This window comes from Alnus glutinosa, chromosome 9 (genome assembly GCF_958979055.1).
Source record: "Alnus glutinosa chromosome 9, dhAlnGlut1.1, whole genome shotgun sequence".
Classification (NCBI taxonomy): Eukaryota; Viridiplantae; Streptophyta; class Magnoliopsida; order Fagales; family Betulaceae; genus Alnus; species Alnus glutinosa.
The window spans coordinates 20975248-20994066 of NC_084894.1; the positions used below are offsets into that span (position 1 = coordinate 20975248).

General features: G+C 36.9%; 3 protein-coding genes across 4 annotated transcripts; 2 read left to right on the top strand and 1 right to left on the bottom strand.

The window, feature by feature from the left end:
• Window positions 1–5040: 5040 nt before the first annotated feature.
• Window positions 5041–9398, top strand: LOC133877347 (probable serine/threonine-protein kinase PBL5). Of its 2 annotated transcripts, XM_062315614.1 has the most exons (6): window positions 5043–5311; window positions 5507–5588; window positions 6069–6334; window positions 6681–6870; window positions 7015–7406; window positions 8809–9398. In XM_062315614.1, the coding sequence occupies exons 3-6, from the start codon at window positions 6173–6175 to the stop codon at window positions 9124–9126; spliced, it is 1062 nt and encodes a 353-aa protein (XP_062171598.1). In that variant the 5' UTR covers window positions 5043–5311; window positions 5507–5588; window positions 6069–6172; the 3' UTR covers window positions 9127–9398. The 2 variants fall into 2 exon arrangements, with proteins under 2 accessions (XP_062171597.1, XP_062171598.1); XM_062315613.1 differs by lacking the exon at window positions 5507–5588 and having other exon boundaries at window positions 5041–5311.
• Window positions 9399–9533: 135 nt separating this feature from the next.
• LOC133877348 (uncharacterized) lies at window positions 9534–11459 on the top strand. The gene is made up of 2 exons (XM_062315615.1): window positions 9534–10517; window positions 11028–11459. Exons 1-2 carry the CDS (start codon window positions 10328–10330, stop codon window positions 11315–11317), a joined length of 480 nt encoding a protein of 159 aa, XP_062171599.1. The 5' UTR covers window positions 9534–10327; the 3' UTR covers window positions 11318–11459.
• A 141-nt stretch (window positions 11460–11600) lies between these two features.
• On the bottom strand, window positions 11601–14132 carry LOC133876831 (uncharacterized). Its single transcript, XM_062315072.1, has 3 exons — window positions 13251–14132; window positions 12588–13130; window positions 11601–11702 (listed from the first exon to the last, which is right to left on the bottom strand). Exons 1-3 carry the CDS (start codon window positions 14130–14132, stop codon window positions 11601–11603), a joined length of 1527 nt encoding a protein of 508 aa, XP_062171056.1.
• Window positions 14133–18819: the final 4687 nt, after the last annotated feature.

The window sequence follows — 18819 nt, forward strand, 5'->3', positions numbered from 1 at the left end:
ACAAAAGAACATAAACAAAACGCTAAGCCGGCAAACAGAGGATCTCCCCTACTGCAACCAGTAAACAGATTTGCCGGAAAACACCATCCAGACGGCCGGAAAAATGGCGCGTGGCCCATACTCGCAAGCTACACCTCGACACGTGCAAACCACTCTCCGAGTGTGGAGGTTCGACACAGCCGAAGGTTGAGGCGACGGGAGCTGAGACTGACGGCGAATAACACGGGGAGGGTCATGTCACAAGAACTCCAGCATAACCATGTAGATCTAACCCAAAAAGACTGCTGGAGAAACACGAACAAGATCACTCCCTTGAACGACTTAAAATGAAAAGTAACTGTCCAAAACAAAGATGAAAAAACAACAATTAAAGAACAAATAAACAAAACTCTATAGCCCCAACAGCTAGGAGAACAACATCCACCACCGGAGACTAGCCGGGGGGAACAAAACTCCCACTGGAACAAGCCAGGGGACCAAAAACCACTCTAACTTACAAAGAAACTAGAGGGAGAAGCACCACCGGGAGGAGGGAGGCGAGAGGCCTCCCTCCCCCGGAGAAAACAACTCTCGAAAAAACTCTCTCTCTCTAGACGACAAAAACGAGACTCTCTCTCTCTAACTCTTTATCAGATTGAAATTGATTTACACGCATACGAGGTTGGGAAATCCGAAATCTTGACAGCTTCAATGAAATGATTTTCTTTTTATTTACGCCTCTGTTTGTTTCGGCGGAAATTAGTTTTTAATTAATTTTTTGTATTTTTTAATATTTGGTGTGACCAAAAAATAATAGTTAAACTAAAAATATTTTCGGTATGACGAAATAGCATCTTTTAATTTTAGAAAATGATTTTCATTTTTAAATTTTGTAAATCATTTTCAGAGTTTGAATTTCTGTTTCTCAAATTGTTGGACTACCACTAAATCAGCATCGGGCCACCCTCGAACCAACATCGAGCCACCCTCGGACCACTACTGAGCCTCCCTTAGACTCTCATTGTCGAGCCATCATTGGACCACCACTAACCCACCTCCGGACCACCACCGAGCTACCCTCACACCACCACCAAGCCACTCCCGAATCATAACCGACCCATCACTGGACCACCACCAAGCCACGACTGGACCGCTACTGAGTCATGCTCGAACAATGTCAGACCACTATCGAACCACCACCAGACCACCAATGGGCATTTGCCAGACCGCTTACAAAACTCAAATGATTAGGTTAATTTTTTTTAATTAGTTTATATTAATATTTTTAAGCTGTGAATAAAATTTGATTTTTATAGGTTAATATGATTGAATGGAAATATAAAAAAAAAAATATTTGTGATTTTTCGTACGCCTCAAACACTGAAAATATTTTACACCAAGACAAACGGAGCTTTAACATATTTTTCCTAAAATACATCCAAGTAGCCCGTAGGTAGAATAAAGTACATTTTAGTTGGGTAGATGAGAGACTCAAACAACCAAGAAAATCAACAAAAGTCAAATCTACAAAGCTTAAGAGAGAATAATAATAATAATAATAAAAATAAAATTATACACTTCTCAAAATTTCTTTCTCAAATTTGCTCTCCAAATGATGTGTCATAATCGAATTAGGATCATTTCAAATTATTTATCCGAATTTAAGAGATTTCGGGCAGGTGATTGTGAGAGACTACTTATAGGATCCACCTGACCGGATAACTGGTTGGGCAACCCAATTTTAATTTGGTTAGATGGGTCCCATAAGTTCTTTATCACAACCAGCTGCTTGAATTATCTCAAATTTGAGCAAATAATTTGAGAGGATCTTAATCCGTTACAATCCTAAGAGATGGTGACACATTTTCTATAATAATAAATTATATAGGATTGTGAATCATTTAGGGGCAAATTTGGGAGAGAAGTTTTAGAAAGTGTAGCTTCTTTTTTTTTTTTTTTTTTTTTTTTTTCGTAGAGATTGGATTGTATGAATTTTTAGAACAATGCAATTTATAAGAGCATCTCTAGCAGCTCAAGTTAAAGTAGTTACTCAAAAACTACAAATATTTACTTTAACTACTCTAACAGTTAAAAGCACTCCAACAATACTCTTTATTCTACTATTCATTTCCTTAAAATATTGTTTTTTAATCATTTTCTTTTTTTATTATTATTTTTTTATTTCTCTCTCACTCTCCAGTCTCCATCTCCATCTCACTCTTCGGTCTCCCCAACCCCAACCCCAACCCGTCGAGAGATAGACGCCATCCTCGCCCAGGAGGCGGAGCCCCTTCTGGAAGGCTCAGACCAAAGCACCATCCTCACCGTGCGATATAGAGAAAATGGAGATGGAGATCGAGAGAGTGACGGTGGGAGATCGAGAGAAATCGGGAGAATACCCGAGCGACCTGTGAGACCCAGAGGATGATCGGAGGTCCGATCGCCGGTGGATGGAACTAGGTGGATGCCAGCGAAGCTGGGGGCGGGATTCTAGTGGCCAAAGAAACGTGTGATGAGGGAGAGAAAACATCGGTGGGTTGCGGTAATGATTTTGGTTGTTTTAGAATATGCGTTTCAGTTGATTTCGGTTTGGGCAATGGCCGTGTCCACATTGCCAGCCCCAATGACGGAGATCTTGGTGTGGCGCTTGGTCGGGAACGGAGGGGCGACGCTGTGGAGTGACAGAGAGGGAGAGCACTGATTGATTGCATTGGATTCTCGTCAAGGCCAGAACGAAGGTCTCTGGCGGCTTATGATGGCGTCGAAGTGAGGGACTTAGGGGGAAACCAACAGAGATGAGAAGTGGGGGAGAGGGAAGCAGGTGAACGAAGAAGGAGAGGGATGCGGGTGGAGGTGGAGTGACAAAGAGGGAGAGGAAGAGAGATAAAATATTACTAAAAAAATCATAAACAGATGAACAGTGAATAGCCAGACTGTTCAACGTTGAAGAGAAAAAACCATAGTGGCTAATCTGTTGGAGGGGAAAAAATGCTCAAAAAAGTCAAATTTGACTACTTTGAAAGATCTGAAGCATCTGCTGGAGATGCTCTAAGAAATTTATGTCTATTTATTATTATATAACAATATATATATATATTATTAAATTTAATCAAAATGAAGAAATTCATCCATTTTTCAGTTTTATTTTGCGTGATTTATGTAAGCACAAAGTTCAAAGCCATGGAAGAAATCAAGGGAGGTGGGCATCTCCAACGTAACCTCCATTAATATACGACAAAGGAAGATCCACTCGCGAGATATATATAAAGCATTCATAGTTTCATACCTATGACGTAGGGAACCCTTTACAAAAATCTTTTTTTATTTTTTTTATTTTTTTTTTAAAATTAGTTTACCCAATAAAATTTTTGTCGCTATAAAAAAAAATTGATAATTAGGTATGAGTTAATATAGTGAAAGAAGAAAATTTCAATTCGGGAAAATTTATTATATATCATCCTTGTAACACAAATCAAAAGAACACAATCAAAAAAAAAAAAAAAAAAGAAAAGAAAAGAGAATTATAAGACCAAATCAAATAAAGTCATCATCAAGGAGAATTATCAATTTTTTATTTTCTATTTCAAGTTTTCATATTTAGTTTTGAATGTTTCATATAATAATCATATTCCATAGATATTTTTTTAAAGATTCGGACTCTTTGTTGTTCACAAAGAAACCTATGGTAAAAGTAAAAACGGTTTAACTAAGTCTTGTTTGGCTATTGGTAATGTTTTCAAAACAATTTTTTTTTAAAATAATTACTAATAAATAATTTAAAATACAAAATAATTTTTAAACATAAACTCTATTAAAAATAGAGAAATATTAAAAAATTATATTTTTATCTCATAATACCGATGTGATTGTATTTCAACCAATTCTTAACAATTTTTTTTTTTTTTTTTTTTTTTTAACAACAATGAGTTGGAACTGTTCCGAAATGTCGCTCAAATAGTTTTTTCTCATATTTTATATCACGCAAAAACATATATTTTTTTTAAAAAAAAAGAAAAAAAAAAAAGAAGAAATTTTGAATTAAAAAAAGGAAAAAGAAAATTGAGCTCCTAGAAGTTTATTAATAATTCCCGCAAAAACGCCAGCAATTACGAGGTTTCACCCAACCAACAACACAAGCGCGTTGGTTTAAACTTCAAAATTCATGGCCGTTGACCAAAAACAACATATTCACTGTCGAGCGCTGATTGCCTGCTGTCACACACCACTGCGTATTCCCAACGTCAACCAACGATCGGTTTCCTTCTGTAGCATTTACGATCGGCGGGATTCAACGCGTGGATCACCGTTCTAAATTTCGATTCGCTGTAATCCTTAAGTTGGAGCGCGTAGGGAACTGGGTCCCACATTACGTCACTTGTCATACCCCACTGAGCCGCTCGAGACATGAACGTTCTTTTTCTTTTCCTATTTTTTTTTTTTAAACTAAAAAATAATAATAAAAAAAATTCATCTCTTTTTCTCACCGTTTATTACCAAATCATGCTTAAATCTTTAAATATTTTTTTTGGATGAACATAAATCTTTAAATCTTACAGAGGATTATTCTAGTATTATTAGAGATTTAATTATACATTAAATACGATATGATTTTAATTGATTTTTTTTTTAATTGTTAACTAACGGAGAAAAAAAGAAAAAGAAAAGAGAAACAAGTGGCTATAGTGGGAAAAGACAAAGATCTGTTGTTGCGAACCAGATCGCCCCAACCCAAATCGCAGAAACCCCAACCACCGCTCGCCACGTGGTCGGAACAGAGCGCGATCAACACGTAAGAGACAAAAACAATGGCAGGTACAGTGCGTTAAATTCCTGTTGACCAAACTACCACTGTCCGACTCACGTTGGCGCCTTCTAAATGCGTCCCAAACACTGCATCCGATTTACACCCCCAAAATTATGAAATGACTAAAAAGTCCTCTCCCGGCCACATGGCTGAGTCTAATTGGGTAGAAATTTTCATCCAATATTACACTTGATTCGCACCTTAATTAAGCCCCTCAAAAATGTAATCCACACCAAATATAAAGAAAGGCACACCTAGTGCGCCAGTAGCAAGAACTGCTCTCTCTCTCTCTCTCTCTCTCTGTGTTAGTTACTCTCAAATTTTCGCTGTTAATTTTATGTTTGGGTTTTTGGGTCTCTGTTTTGGGCTCTCTGTTATTCTGTGAACAGCTGAGAGACAGAGAGATAGAAGCTGTCATGGGTTGCTTTCTATGCACAGGGGAATCAAGCAAAAAATCAAAGAAAAGGAACGACAATTATAGCAGCAAGAAGGACAAGAAGGACAAGCCCGACGATCGAACCGCTTCAGGTAATTCTGCATGCCATTTGGATAAAATTTTACTGAACTTTGAGATAAGACCCATTTTCATTTGATAATTCAGAATCTTGTATTTGTTTTTTTATTTTATTTTATTTTTTTAAAAAAACGTTTTTGGGTTATTTTTTGTGAAATTTCTGGTATATGGGGACGCAGTAAATCATTCAAGATTGATAATTTTTGTAGGTGATAATCCGTGCCCCGCCGTGTTTCATATTAGTTTCCATGAGGACTATCGTCAATACTTTCTTGGTGTAATTCAATGGACGTATGATTTTTTGTCTCAATTTAATTTTCTTTTGATAAATATTTCGAATTTTTGTTTGGTTTGATGATGATGGTGAACTGAGTGGTTAGAGAAGGCTGAATTTTGGTTTTGGTGAGATGGGTTTGAATTATAAAGCTAGGGTGCTTTCTCAAAATTGTATAATTTAAATTGCGAAGTTCTGATTTTGGGTTGATGTAGCTCATGTACTTATGCTAATACTCTTTTTTGTTTGTTTGCTTGCATGGCTGGAAAGGTCCAACCCATTATCCAAAAAATTTCCTTTTTGTTGGTTTTTGTCATTTTCCGCTTTGTTTGCTTTCAATTATGATGACTGTGGTTTTCCCAGTCCTTTCCTTTTGAAAGAATTTTCTCAAAACAATCTCTTGGCTTTTGTTCGTCATGCCCTTATTTGATGTCACTTGTGTTTGCTGTGTGCGCGTGTGTGCGCGATGCTTATGTCTTTTGGTTTCTGCGGTTTAGATGCATTGAAAGTAAGCCCAGATGTGAATGTAAAGGAGTCTGATGTGAAGGAGGTAGTGTGCAAGGATGACCAATTGGCTTTGGACGTAGAGGGTTTGAATTTGATGGATGAGGTTTCAAAGGACCGCAAAAACGGTGGCAATCGGGCACAGACACTTACCTTTGATGAACTAGCAGATGCAACCGACAATTTTCGGTCAGACTGCTTTCTGGGTGAAGGAGGTTTTGGAAAAGTTTACAAGGGGCACTTGGCAAAAATCAATCAGGTTAGTTGGGGTCCATATGATTTTAGAATTTTTTTTATTGAAAAAATAGACAAAACTGTGAGTCAACTAGCCTGAAACCAAACTGAGGAAATTATAAAACTCTGAACAACTCATATAGTCAACAGGACAAAGTTGTAGCTTACATTTAAACTCTTAACTTCTTTGCATTAAATTAGAATTAGTGTAGTACACATCTTTCTTTTTTGGGGAGCTATAGGTGCCTTGTTACACTATTGCGTGATTATGCTGCTGTATATGTTCTGCTACTATTTGGTTAGTACTGTGCTTTTGTTCTATGGAGTAGGCTGGTGGTCAGGTCTGAATTTTGTTACTGTTTTTGGTGTAGGACGTAGCTATCAAGCAACTTGACCGTAATGGATGCCAAGGAATCAGGGAATTTGTTGTTGAAGTTATTACATTAAGTCTTGCTGACCACCCAAATCTTGTGAAATTGATTGGTTTTTGTGCCGAGGGAGATCAGAGGCTATTGGTTTATGAGTACATGTCATTCGGATCTTTGGAAGACCATTTGCATGGTACTTAATTTTCTCAATACATGATCTCTTTCTATTCCCATCTTGATTCTGGCGTCATCATTTCCAACTTTCCAACTTCTTGGACCATCTCTACGAATTTTGCTTTGTTTTCTTTTTTGTTTAACCCATGACTTTTGATGGCAGATCTTCCACCTAATAGGATAGTACTTGATTGGAATACAAGAATGAAAATAGCAGCTGGTGCAGCGAGGGGCTTGGAGTATTTGCATGACAAGATGAAACCCCCTGTTATATACCGTGATTTGAAATGCTCAAACATTTTGCTTGGTGAGGGGTATCATCCAAAGTTATCTGATTTTGGATTGGCCAAAGTAGGTCCCATGGGGGATCAGACACATGTTTCCACAAGGGTTATGGGCACATATGGGTACTGTGCACCAGATTATGCAATGACGGGCCAGCTGACGTTTAAATCAGATATTTACAGCTTTGGGGTTGTTCTTTTGGAGCTCATCACAGGGAGGAAAGCAATTGATAATACTAAAACTGCTAGGGAGCAAAACCTGGTTGCATGGGTAAGATAAAGTTGTTATTTCACTATTTCCTGCTGATATTAGTGTCGGTTCAATTGCATTAGTTGTGGTCGTTGTCCTTGTTGATATATTTTGTGGTAAGCGATATTTGTTCACATGTAGAGCATCAGTTCAATCTTAACAGTTGATTTGGTGGGGATTGCTTTTTCTATATCACTTTCTTGAATGTTTTGTAGCTGTGTTGGCTGCCCAAGAGCTAGCACTTAAGGCGAACATTAGTCTAGCAATCAGTCCAAAGGACGACCCTAGGAGGAGTTTTACCTGTTACCTGTTTATATATATTACTCTGGCTTCTTAAGGAAATCATCTTCAGCTGAGCAGCTCAGTTGCATGGTGATGTTACTGCTGTTTGGTCCCAAGTGGCTTGTTAAGCAGTTCCAATTGTGGATGACCTCTACATTATGTAGAAATAGCTGATCAAATTGCATGCTTAAGTTTTTTATTTTTTTTTTCCTTCACTTGGAAAACCTAGTATCTCTATTAAAATTTGACCTTCACTTTAAGAATCATGCTAGAATATTTTGATAATGCATAACTTGAACTTAAAAAAAAAATAAAATAAAAAAATTAGAAACCTTGATAATGCGTAACTCAAGTATATCAAAAGATCTTCGCTCCCTTTCTGCCCCAAAGACCCCAAATTAAGAAAGGGGAGTCCCAGAAAAAGTGTCAGTTTATTCTTGCATTACAACAACCATGAACAAAACAGGAATGAATAAGTGGAACTTTTACAAAGATTAACAGACCGTTCACTGTGTGGAACTCACCATTGGTGAATTCCTTGAAGTGTAAAATGCAGTGAAACATATTGATTTAGGTTCATTTTGGGAGTTCATGTGCATCATAGCGTCATCATTACGAACTGTGCATGTTTATATATCGTATCTGGTCTTGCATGATGAAAGTGTGTTTTTGTTCATTCTGGACTTTCTCAATGCCGAAGTAGTGTCTTTACATGCTCTTACAACCTTGTTGAAATTAGACAATTATGAACCATGAACTTACTATTTTTTTAGCTTGGTCTCTTTAAATGTCTCTATTTTTGAGTCCCAAGCATGTGGATAACATATTATTGAGTTAAACAAGATTAGATTAGATTTTCGTATAACTTGACAAAGCTACACAACTCTACCAACTCCCAGAAGAGAAAAATCAATGAATTTATAGAAAGTCATGTTTGCGCTTGTAACTTACCCAAATAGATTACCTTATTCCTTTTTTGTCAAACACCCTGTCCCCAATTCTCTTATGAAATTTAACTTCCATAGCTATTAAACTTTTCTATGCTTTTTTTTTTTTCCTCCTTGGAGCATAAAGAAAATAACTGTCCAAAAATGTAATCTCGATAAGGCTTATAGATGTTCTGTATTGGATTGGTTTGCAGGCACGGCCATTATTCAAAGACCGGACGAAATTCTCACAAATGGTCGATCCACAGCTCCAAGGTCAATATCCTGTGAGAGGTTTGTACCAAGCTCTTGCTATTGCTGCAATGTGTGTTCAGGAGCAGCCTAATGTGCGACCTGTCATAGCTGATGTGGTTACAGCTCTAAATTACCTGGTTTCCCAAAAATATGAACCCCAAATCCATCCAGTCCAAAACCCTAGAAGGAGCCCATCTTGTCCTCAAGTTAGAAGGGACAATGATAGAAGACAAATTGCAGGAAATGGAGCAGAGAGAGAGGCTCACTGGGAGGACTAAGTCAATAAATAAAGTGGTCAATACCTTCATACTCTGTTCATATATAATGTGCCTAGTTATCCATTTTTGCATCATAGAAGATAACAGGTGCTGCTTTGAACCGTAATCTTTACATACAAGGAATTACTGCCCTCTTCTCCAATTCTCCTCTTTGATGTACATGTGAGCTCGAGTTCTTCTTGTACGTAAGATTCCTCTTTGTAGGAACTGTCTACCCATTTTTATAGTTTAGCCTAAATTTTCTTAATTAATAATGACTTCTCTTTCTGTGATTCCATTTCCAGCCATGTTTAAGTAACTGGGCATGTATTTCACTCTATTTAGCATTATGCTTGCTCATTGGAGATGTAAAAAAAAAAGAAGTGTACAGAAGCATGGGTGGGTTAGATGGGAGTGATTCACCATGAACACTGCAAGTTTCTTCTTCCTAAAAAAAAACAAAAACAAAAACAAAAGCATTAACAAGCAACTCTAAACACAAAACTCAAAATTATTTTCACATTTATGTTGCATCAGAACACTTTTTTAACCACAAAGTAAAAGGCACCTTCTAAAAGGTTTTATCAAACGAGCTCGTGGGCGTTTTTGGAAGGCAAGTGAAATGCGGGACATAAGAGGCTTGAGGACCTCTTCGTTCCAAGAACTGAACTCCATACGTAACAATTCTTGGTGGGTGGTAATTCGGGTTAGTGTTGTGTTGAATTACGGGAACATAAGAGGCTTGGGGACCTCTTTGTTCCAAGAACTGAACTCCATAAGTAACAATTCTTGGGAGTTGACAATTCGGGTTAGTATTGTGTTGAGTTATAGGTAATACGATTCATTTTGTCATATTTTGTCGATCACTCCCCTAATTCAAAGAATTGGTTTCAATGTCCCCTTTTATAGAAGACATTGATTTGGGGGGAAAAGGCTTCAAAGTTTGTTTCAATGCGTATCTCCATAAAATCAAACATTAATTTAAATGGAAAACAACCAAGCTACTCATACAGAAGTTGCACGAGGTGTGAAAATATAGTGGATATTTGGCGAGAGAGAGAGAGAGAGAGAGAGAGGTAACAGGTCACGTGAATGGCACGTGCAAGAACTTCCCCGCCCAAAATCGTTTCAAAGCCAAACTGACTGAAACCCAGATCACTCAAGGCTCAAGCCTCACCACAACTAAGAAAGAGGCTTCAAAATCTCTCTCTCTCTCGCAACTATGCAGCAGAGGTCCTCTTCAAGCTCTTCTCGAGCACTTGACGAGTGCTGTGCCATAATCGTCACCCAGCAGCCACAAGCGAAGCACTCCCCAAGAAGAAGAATGGATGACATGTCGGCGAAGTGGGTCCATCTCATTCCTGTCATTGTGCTCATGTGCCTCTTCGTTCTTTGGTGGTTCTCTTATCCAGGTATATCTCAGCTTGACAAAAATTTCAGGAACCCAATCATCATTTGGCTTTAATTGTTTCTTTTCTTTTGAGATTGTTTCTTGCTTGGGCACATGGGTTGGTTCTTTATTTCTTGATTTCATGTCCTATTGGTTTTGTGAATTTTGCCCTGGAAATGGAAATGATAGTTTTGTAGATTTTTTAGGTGTATTTCTTGTGGAAATGATATTTGTTGACTTCGGTATGCTTAGTTTCAAGGTGATAATATTCCTAGTCTCTTTGTGTTTTCTTATTTTCTATCATCTGCCTTGTGTTGGCTGCTGCAGAAATTCTGTATATCATGTTTGTGTAGCTCTGTTTCTCAATGAATAAAAATCCCATCTTTACCAATTCAAAATACTGTTGAATATAGCAACGCTTTCCTCTTATTGCTCTTCTTTGCAAACATTAAGAGCATTAGGATGATGATATTGTTATTGTTCCAGCATCCCTAATTAAATTCTGTGCGCTTTTGCCTTTGCTTGAAAGCAGTAAATTTGGTGATCAAGGAAAGCAAAATTGCAGCTGTACATCAAATTGAGATGTCCGTGTCTCTCAATGATACTCATATTGATGTAGCCATCCTGGCAGCGGCTACATCATCACCAATAGCCTCAGTCCCTCTGAATCTCACAAGCAATAATGAGACCGGAGCGCTGCCTCCTCTGGCGAGTAAATCTGATTGCCGAACCGTTCGGAGAATATGCTTCTTTCAGCATTGTGTTGGGACATGTTTCCACGAGATAAAAGTACTTCAAGAACACTTTTATAGTGTGTTATAATAAAAGTATCACAAGGAGGAGGTTTCCCTCTATCAGTGTGAGGCTTTTTACCATAGATATATAGCAGTCTGGAGGTTGTCTTGCTTGTATAAAGATACAGAAATTGAAAAGAATTCAACAAAGAAAAACAAGAAACAGCTAATTCTATCCTTCTGTTCTGTGGATTTGATGGTGTAATCTAAGCTAGCAAATCTCTCTTCTGAGCTCTGATCCTATAGATATATAGCACCCTTAATTAGCATCGATTTTATTCGATCTTATATGCATGCTTACCTTGATGCAGCTACAACTGGCTAATCTCTCCATTTCGACAATTTCCCACCCATAAGTTCATTGTTGAGCTCTTCTGTGATGGCAGAACTCTACAGCAATCCCTTCTTGGTGACTGCATATGAAATTTGTGATTCAGTCAGTAGCAGCAATATCAATCTTATGAATTAGAGTGGCTCAGAAATCCTGAGCCAATATTGCTTGGATGAAGTACTGTTTGACATATATGAAAAAATAGTGAACAAAATAATGCATCTAAATTGTTCAAAATTCATTCTTGTGAGAAATTTAGAGGTTGTCAAGAAGCTACTTTATGCTTATTAGCTAAATAGAATTTGTTTCTCTCCATTCTTAAATAATCACTTATCCCGAAAGTGTAAGTTGTCGAGAAATGTTAATAAACTGTCGAGTCAAAGTTCCAAATCAAGACACAGACTGTCTTTTGGATACATAAATGGATAGGAACTAATAAATTTAATCAATTAAGTAATATTTTAATATCCATAATTCATGTCTTACAACACTCCCATCTCCAACCAAATCATATTAAAGAAGGACCATTTCCATCATTTTGGTCCGATTGAAAGATGATATGTTCTTTTTAAATGTCTAATTATTCTGAGTTCTTTTACTAGGTGTGGATTTGATGGGGGAAGAATTTTTCAGGGGAAACTTAATTCACTTAACCTTCTTAAACTTTCATTATTTTTGTAATAATCTCCTAAACTCTCAATTTAGTATATTCATCTTTTAATTTTTTTCAATTTCACCAATTCCTCAGGATTTTCCATTAAATCCTAACGAAGGGGTGTCAAAATTTTCAAAATGCCCTTAATTTTTTTAGGAAAAAAAAGAAAAGAAAAATTACAAGGATTTAGGCATCGGTTAGAATTTAATAAAATTTGCAAAAATACCTACACCCGAATCTTTGATTTTTTTTTTTTCTTTTTTATTAAATAGGGGTATTTTAAAAATTTTAACGGATTGAAGAAGCATTTACCTTCTGCCAGCGAAGAGGATCTGGACTTTTAAAGACAACGACGGAGTCAACTTTTTCCGGTGAGGCCATCTTCCAACGGCAGTTAGGGGAGCGAGATTTGTGGCGGGAGTAAACCCCAACGTTTTGCTTCTTGGCTGGATCATAGCGAGAGGAGGCCATGTAGAAAACAAAGGGCTTCTGGCAGGGATTCTTGGTCACAGGCCTGGTGTTGAACGCGTACGCCGTGTAATCGGCTTTTCTGTACCAATTGAGGAAAGTTCTTGTGGGCATCTCCAGCTCTCTGGGAGAGACGACTCCCCTCAAGATTTGAACCACGTAGCCCCACGAGATGGAGATGGACCAATAGCGTTTCTTGTCGTAGCAGATTGATTGCTGCATTACATTTGCCGAGTCGAGCTTCACGGATTGCATGAGGTGCTGGAGGGCTTTCACTCTGGTGGTTCGTGGGAATATCGGTTCCACCACATCAAGGTGGTGGATTGACACCAATGGAGTGATTGGATGGGCTCCCAAAAGCCCCAATAGGTCTCCATACACATCATACTGCATGCGTCAGGACAAAACACAAAATACTCTTTCAGGTTAAGATCGAACAATTTCTCTCTGTATATATATATATAAATTCTACTGAATGCATGCATGCATGTTGTTCATAAGTCTTACCTGATGAAACCCAGGTTCCTTGGTCAGTGGCACTCCGAGCTCAGCCATGCAAGCCTGAATCCTGTCATCACTGCCATACAACCCGGGATACCTCTGAATGCACCGGTCCTGCATCTTCGCCAACTCCTGCGCTAGAGGATAGCTTATGGCGAATCCGCCGCCGCCGTAAGCCATGGCATACGAGAAATATATATTCTGAACATGACTCTCCGACGAGCTCCCAACATAATACAACTGCGTATGATCGTACTTCGAAAGTATCCTCACCACATTCTCCACCACGAAAACGGTGTCGTCATCACCCATCACAAACCATCTCACATCCTTCATCCCAAGCCTCAAAGTCTCCGAAACCACTCTCGAAATCCTCAACGCCGATCTCTGCCCCTGACGGTTATTGTATTTGAATCTTTTGGTGTCGCCGGAAATCCTAATCTCCGGCAGGCCTTCGTTTCCTCTAGTCCTCACTTTTTTGTCCAACCAAACCACCCCTCTGGTTTCCTTCGGCTTCCACCAAACTTTTATGTATTCCTTCCTCTTCTCCCACAGAGACGACGAAGCGGCTATCCCAAAAACAATGTGTTTCAGCTCCGTGTCGTACCGTTGAGATTTTTGCGGAAGTACAGGTTGCGCGGTTGCATCTTCTACAGACACGTTGGTGAGTGTCTGAAGGTGCTTTTCACTGGAGGCGTCTAAAGAGGTGCCGGAGCATTTGCGGTGGCCGGTGGTGAGCATGAAGTTGGAAGAGTAGACGATGCAGAGCATGGAGATGATGAAGAAGAACCAGGTGACGGTGGTTCTGAAGCCTATATGTTGTCTCATTTGAGCCCAACGTGCAGGCTTTTTGTCAGCGTCTTCAACCTTAATGTTCTTACCTCCCATGGTGGGATAGGATTTTGATTGAGAATTATTAGGATCTAATCCACCATTTTAATAAGTTTAATTTGTTTTGAGTTTGTTATGAAATAAACCGAATTTAAATGCGGGTAAAATGGATTAATAATTAATCATAGTTGAAATTTGGGATTCCGATGAATTAAGGTTATGTCTAAGTTTGCGATTTTCAGAAGGTGCGATTTAAAAATAGAGATTTAAAAAAATTATTTCTAAAAACGCAGTTAAGCGTTTGACAAAATCACAGTTTGACCTTTAAAATCGTAGGCTAACCTTTAAAATTCTGCATTTTAAAAAAATAATTCTCTTACCGATTTGAAAAAACAAATTTTTTAAATTGCAAGTTTTTAAAAACGCAATTTCATCCCAACGATTTATTTTTGAGGATTTGATTTAAAATCGTAATTTTTGTCTACAAAATCACATTTTCAAAAGCACCCGCAGAAGGCAATGGTATAATTATTGCCATGCTAATTTTCTTTTTAAATTAAGTAGTTTATATTTTATCATCTCAAAAATTGTTTTTTTTGGATTATATCTCACTTAATTTTACTACAAGATGATATTAACTGAATTAGTTATTTAATAATAACAGACTTTTAAGAACTTTACAGTAGTATATCCACCCGACTAATTTGGAGAGGAGAACGGGGGAAACCTGGGTGGAGTTGTGGGCCTAAACCACGAACCCTATGGGCCGAGCAAACCTAATTAGCCAGCTGCTTTGATCGTTATGCGGGGCGACATCCCAACTGTTTCATTATTTTCGACAAATAATCAGGCAACATCCTTAACTTACCGGCAGCACATGGCACTATACGATAAACGATCCATAAACGGACTAGGATGTTTTATAATTATTTGTTTGAATTTAAAAATATTTGAACAGGTGACTGTAAGAGATTATTTATAGAACTCATCTGATCTGATAAATGGTTGGACAACTCAAATTTTATTTAGACAGGTGGGTCTCATAAGTGGTCGATCTCTCAAATTCAAGTAAATAGTTTTAGAGGATTCTTGTACTGCATAAAGGGCTGCAATCTACTAGGAGGTAAGAAATTCAGTGCCACTACTCTTCTTGGACCATACCTTACCAGCCGGCCGGCAATGCCTAACAAAGGTCGTACTTCACTAAAAGACATGAATTGAGTGCTGCACTTGGCCAGGAGTCATGCCCCATCGAAGGACAGAACCTCTAGCTATGGCAGACTGCGGGGAAAATATCCCGCTAATTAAAAAGGGAAAGACAACTATTTAGGCATTCTCATTTCTCTAGAAAGCATTCTCTTAACGAAAATTCTAATTGATTTAAGCATCGGAAGTATTTTCTGCCGGCTCTTCCAAAAGAGCCTCCGAACTTGCTTTCGACTCATTTTTGTGAGCATTTGTAGTCTGAAATTGGGTGAAATTGGGCATGCAAGTAGGGATGTAAATAAACCAGTCCGTTCGACAGCTCGCTCGATACCCGCTCGGTTTAGCCTGATCCGAACTCGAGCTCGATACTGTAGAAACTCGATTGTTACTGTAAAAATCCGCTCGATTAGTAAGTGATACATATCCGACTCGCTCGACAAAACTCGATAGGGCTCGCGAGCTCAGCTCGTTTAAAGCTCAACCGGATCCCTCGCCAGGCTCGTTAGTTCAACTCGTTAGTTCAACTCGTTAACTCGTTCATATCTTACATATATATTAGTAAATAGTAAATATAGTATAATATATATAGTATTACATATTAATTATAATATATACTTTAATAACAATATTTAGTATGTTAAATTAACATATTAAGTTATTAATAGTTAGTATATAACAATATTAAATAGTTAGCATATATATATATATATATATATATATATAAACACATATATCACGTCACACATGGTTAACAATAGTTATATATTATACTTATATTTTAGTTACTTAATTATATAGAATATATTAGACTTACTATTTGTTCACGTTATACATATACCATAGTTTATACTCTCTACTTATATATAATAACATATTGTTAATTTGTTACTTATAAACTATAGTTATGTACTATATTTTATAATATGCCTTATATAGTTGCATATTATATATTTTTGTTATTAATAAATGCATAGAGGTTGTTCATAAACTTGGGCTTGAATTTTGCTTTGATTACTCATTGAAAAATTTAATAGTTTACATCGAGCTCTAATTGAGCCGAGCTTGTCCAGTAACTCGGCTCGGCTCGAATGTCATTTTCAACGAACTCGAGCTCGAACTCGCCCGAGTTTTAAACGAGCCGAGCTTGAATATGCAATTTATAGCTCGGCTCGAATTCAAGTTCGACTCATAAATAAGCCTGTCTTGAAATCTTCAAACTCGATTCGACTTGGCTCGATTACATCCCTACATGCAAGTGACGTAGATTTGACAGGGGGAGCCTTTTTACTTTCTAGTATGATTCTTTAAACTCTATTGGTCGCAAATTTTGTCATTACACAACATTATGCAGAGATCTGAAATGTCGAAATCTGTAAAGTCTATTGTGTGTTTACACAAGATGTTGAAATGTCTAATGTGTAGGCCATCTAAGGGCAAAGGTATGGGCTTCTCTGCTCATTGGATGTTATTGGGCAACAAATTATGCAGTGTCACTGTCCTGAGAGTGCCACCTGAATCCCGGATATGAAATATACAGACTAATCCATATGAAATTTAAAGATGATTTTCATTAATACACCAGAAGTAAGAACCTAAAACTACTTGCAGTATCTAGCTTACTATTGATGTAGAATATACAGATTATTGGGCAACAAAGCTTAATTTGCTTTTCTCCAATCTCACTGTAATGAGAGTGCCACATTAATCCTGGCCCAAGACTTAAAAAGGGCCAAAAACAAAAATAAAAACAAAAATAAAAAAATGAGACATGTACTTTTAAGCTTTAAGGTGATAATAAAAATTAGAAAGAATTTTAATTAAGGGTATTGAATTTTCACCATTTTTAAAAGAAGATATATATGAACTTCAAAATATCTAAATTTAGGGTATCCATTTTTTTGGAAAGTCGATCTCAATTAAGGGTCATCTATTAGGATTTTGAGTTAAATTCTATTAAAATTTTCAAAATATTCATTGTTTTTTTTTTAAAAAAAAAAAAAAAATTATAAATTTTTTCAAAGATTCAGGTATGGGTATTTTTGCAAATTCCGTTAAATTCTAACCAACACCTAAATCCTAGTAATTTTTTTTCTTTTCTTTTCTAAAAAAAAAAAAGGTATATTTTGAAAATTTTGATAGGATTTAATGGAAAATCCTAACGGATGACTCTGAATTGAGACTTTTCAAAAAACGAATGCCCTAAATTGAGGCATTTTGAAATTCATGTATTTTCTTTTAAAAATGATAAAAATTCAGTACTCTTAAGTGAAATTCTTTATAATTTTATTATCACCTTAACGCTTAGAAGTACACGCATCAATTTTTTTATTTTTTTTATTTTGCCCTTTCTAGGTCTTGGGCCAGGATTCATGTGGCACTATGATGAGTGATGACAGTGACATTGGAGAAAAGCAAATTAAGCCTTGTTGCCCAATAATCTGTATATTCTATTTCTACATCAATAGTAAAATACTACAAGTAGTTTTAGGTTATTACTTCTAGTGTATTAATAAAAATCATCATTAGATTTTAGATGAATTAGTTTGTATATTTCATATCAATATTAAAATTCAGTGCCCTTAAATAAAATTCTCCCTAAAAATTATTATTGATGAGAAATTACAAATGTTAAGTAAACACCTGAAATTATAGTAAATTTTATTTTATTATTAACCTTTTTTTTTTATTTTATAAAGAAAATGTGATTTGTGACATGCATAGTGCACATATGATTCCCATGAATCCATGATTTCCAACTGCGGCCAATGCAAGCAAACGGGACCACCTTAGGTTATATTGATATATATCTTTCTAGTGGGGTCTACCAGGGAAAGGGCACTACTTCACCAACAGGGACTGTCTGATTTGACGACACACAGTCGTGAACGGATAAGATGATTGCAAGGAGGTGTTCACGTGGCTCTAGGACCCACAATGTGGATGTGGGGCTCTACTACATCCCTATCAGTTTGCCTGTTATGAAAGTATGACGGGTTCACAGGTATCGATAAACATTTATCAAAAAAAAAAAAAAAAAAAAAATAGCATCGATATTTTTTTTTTTTTTGAACCATTTCAAGGTGGCAAATAAACAGCTAAGCATTCACAACAGAGATCTTTTTTTTTTTTTTTTTTTTTTTTTTTTTAAAATTTATTTTTTATTATATCAATTAAATATTTCCAGCATTCCTTTTAAGCCCTTTACAGCCAATGGCCCAATTGATCGTTTAATTTGGAGAAGTACTAAAAATGACAAATTCACAGTGAGGAGAAAGCGAAGGTACTAATTCCATGGAAAAAGTTTAGGAGATGCTCTGGTCTCTAGCTGTTCTCAACTCGGTGAAAGTTTTTCTCTGGAAAGCTTGTAATAATATTCTCCCTACGATGGATAATTTGTTTAAAATAAAAGTGGTACCCAATACAGTTTGTCTGATTTGTGAAAGGGATGAGGAAACTAATCGAATAGATTGCATAGGTGTACATAGGTCAAGGTTCGAATTCAAGATCTTTGACTTTATCATTTACCTCTCATTTCAAT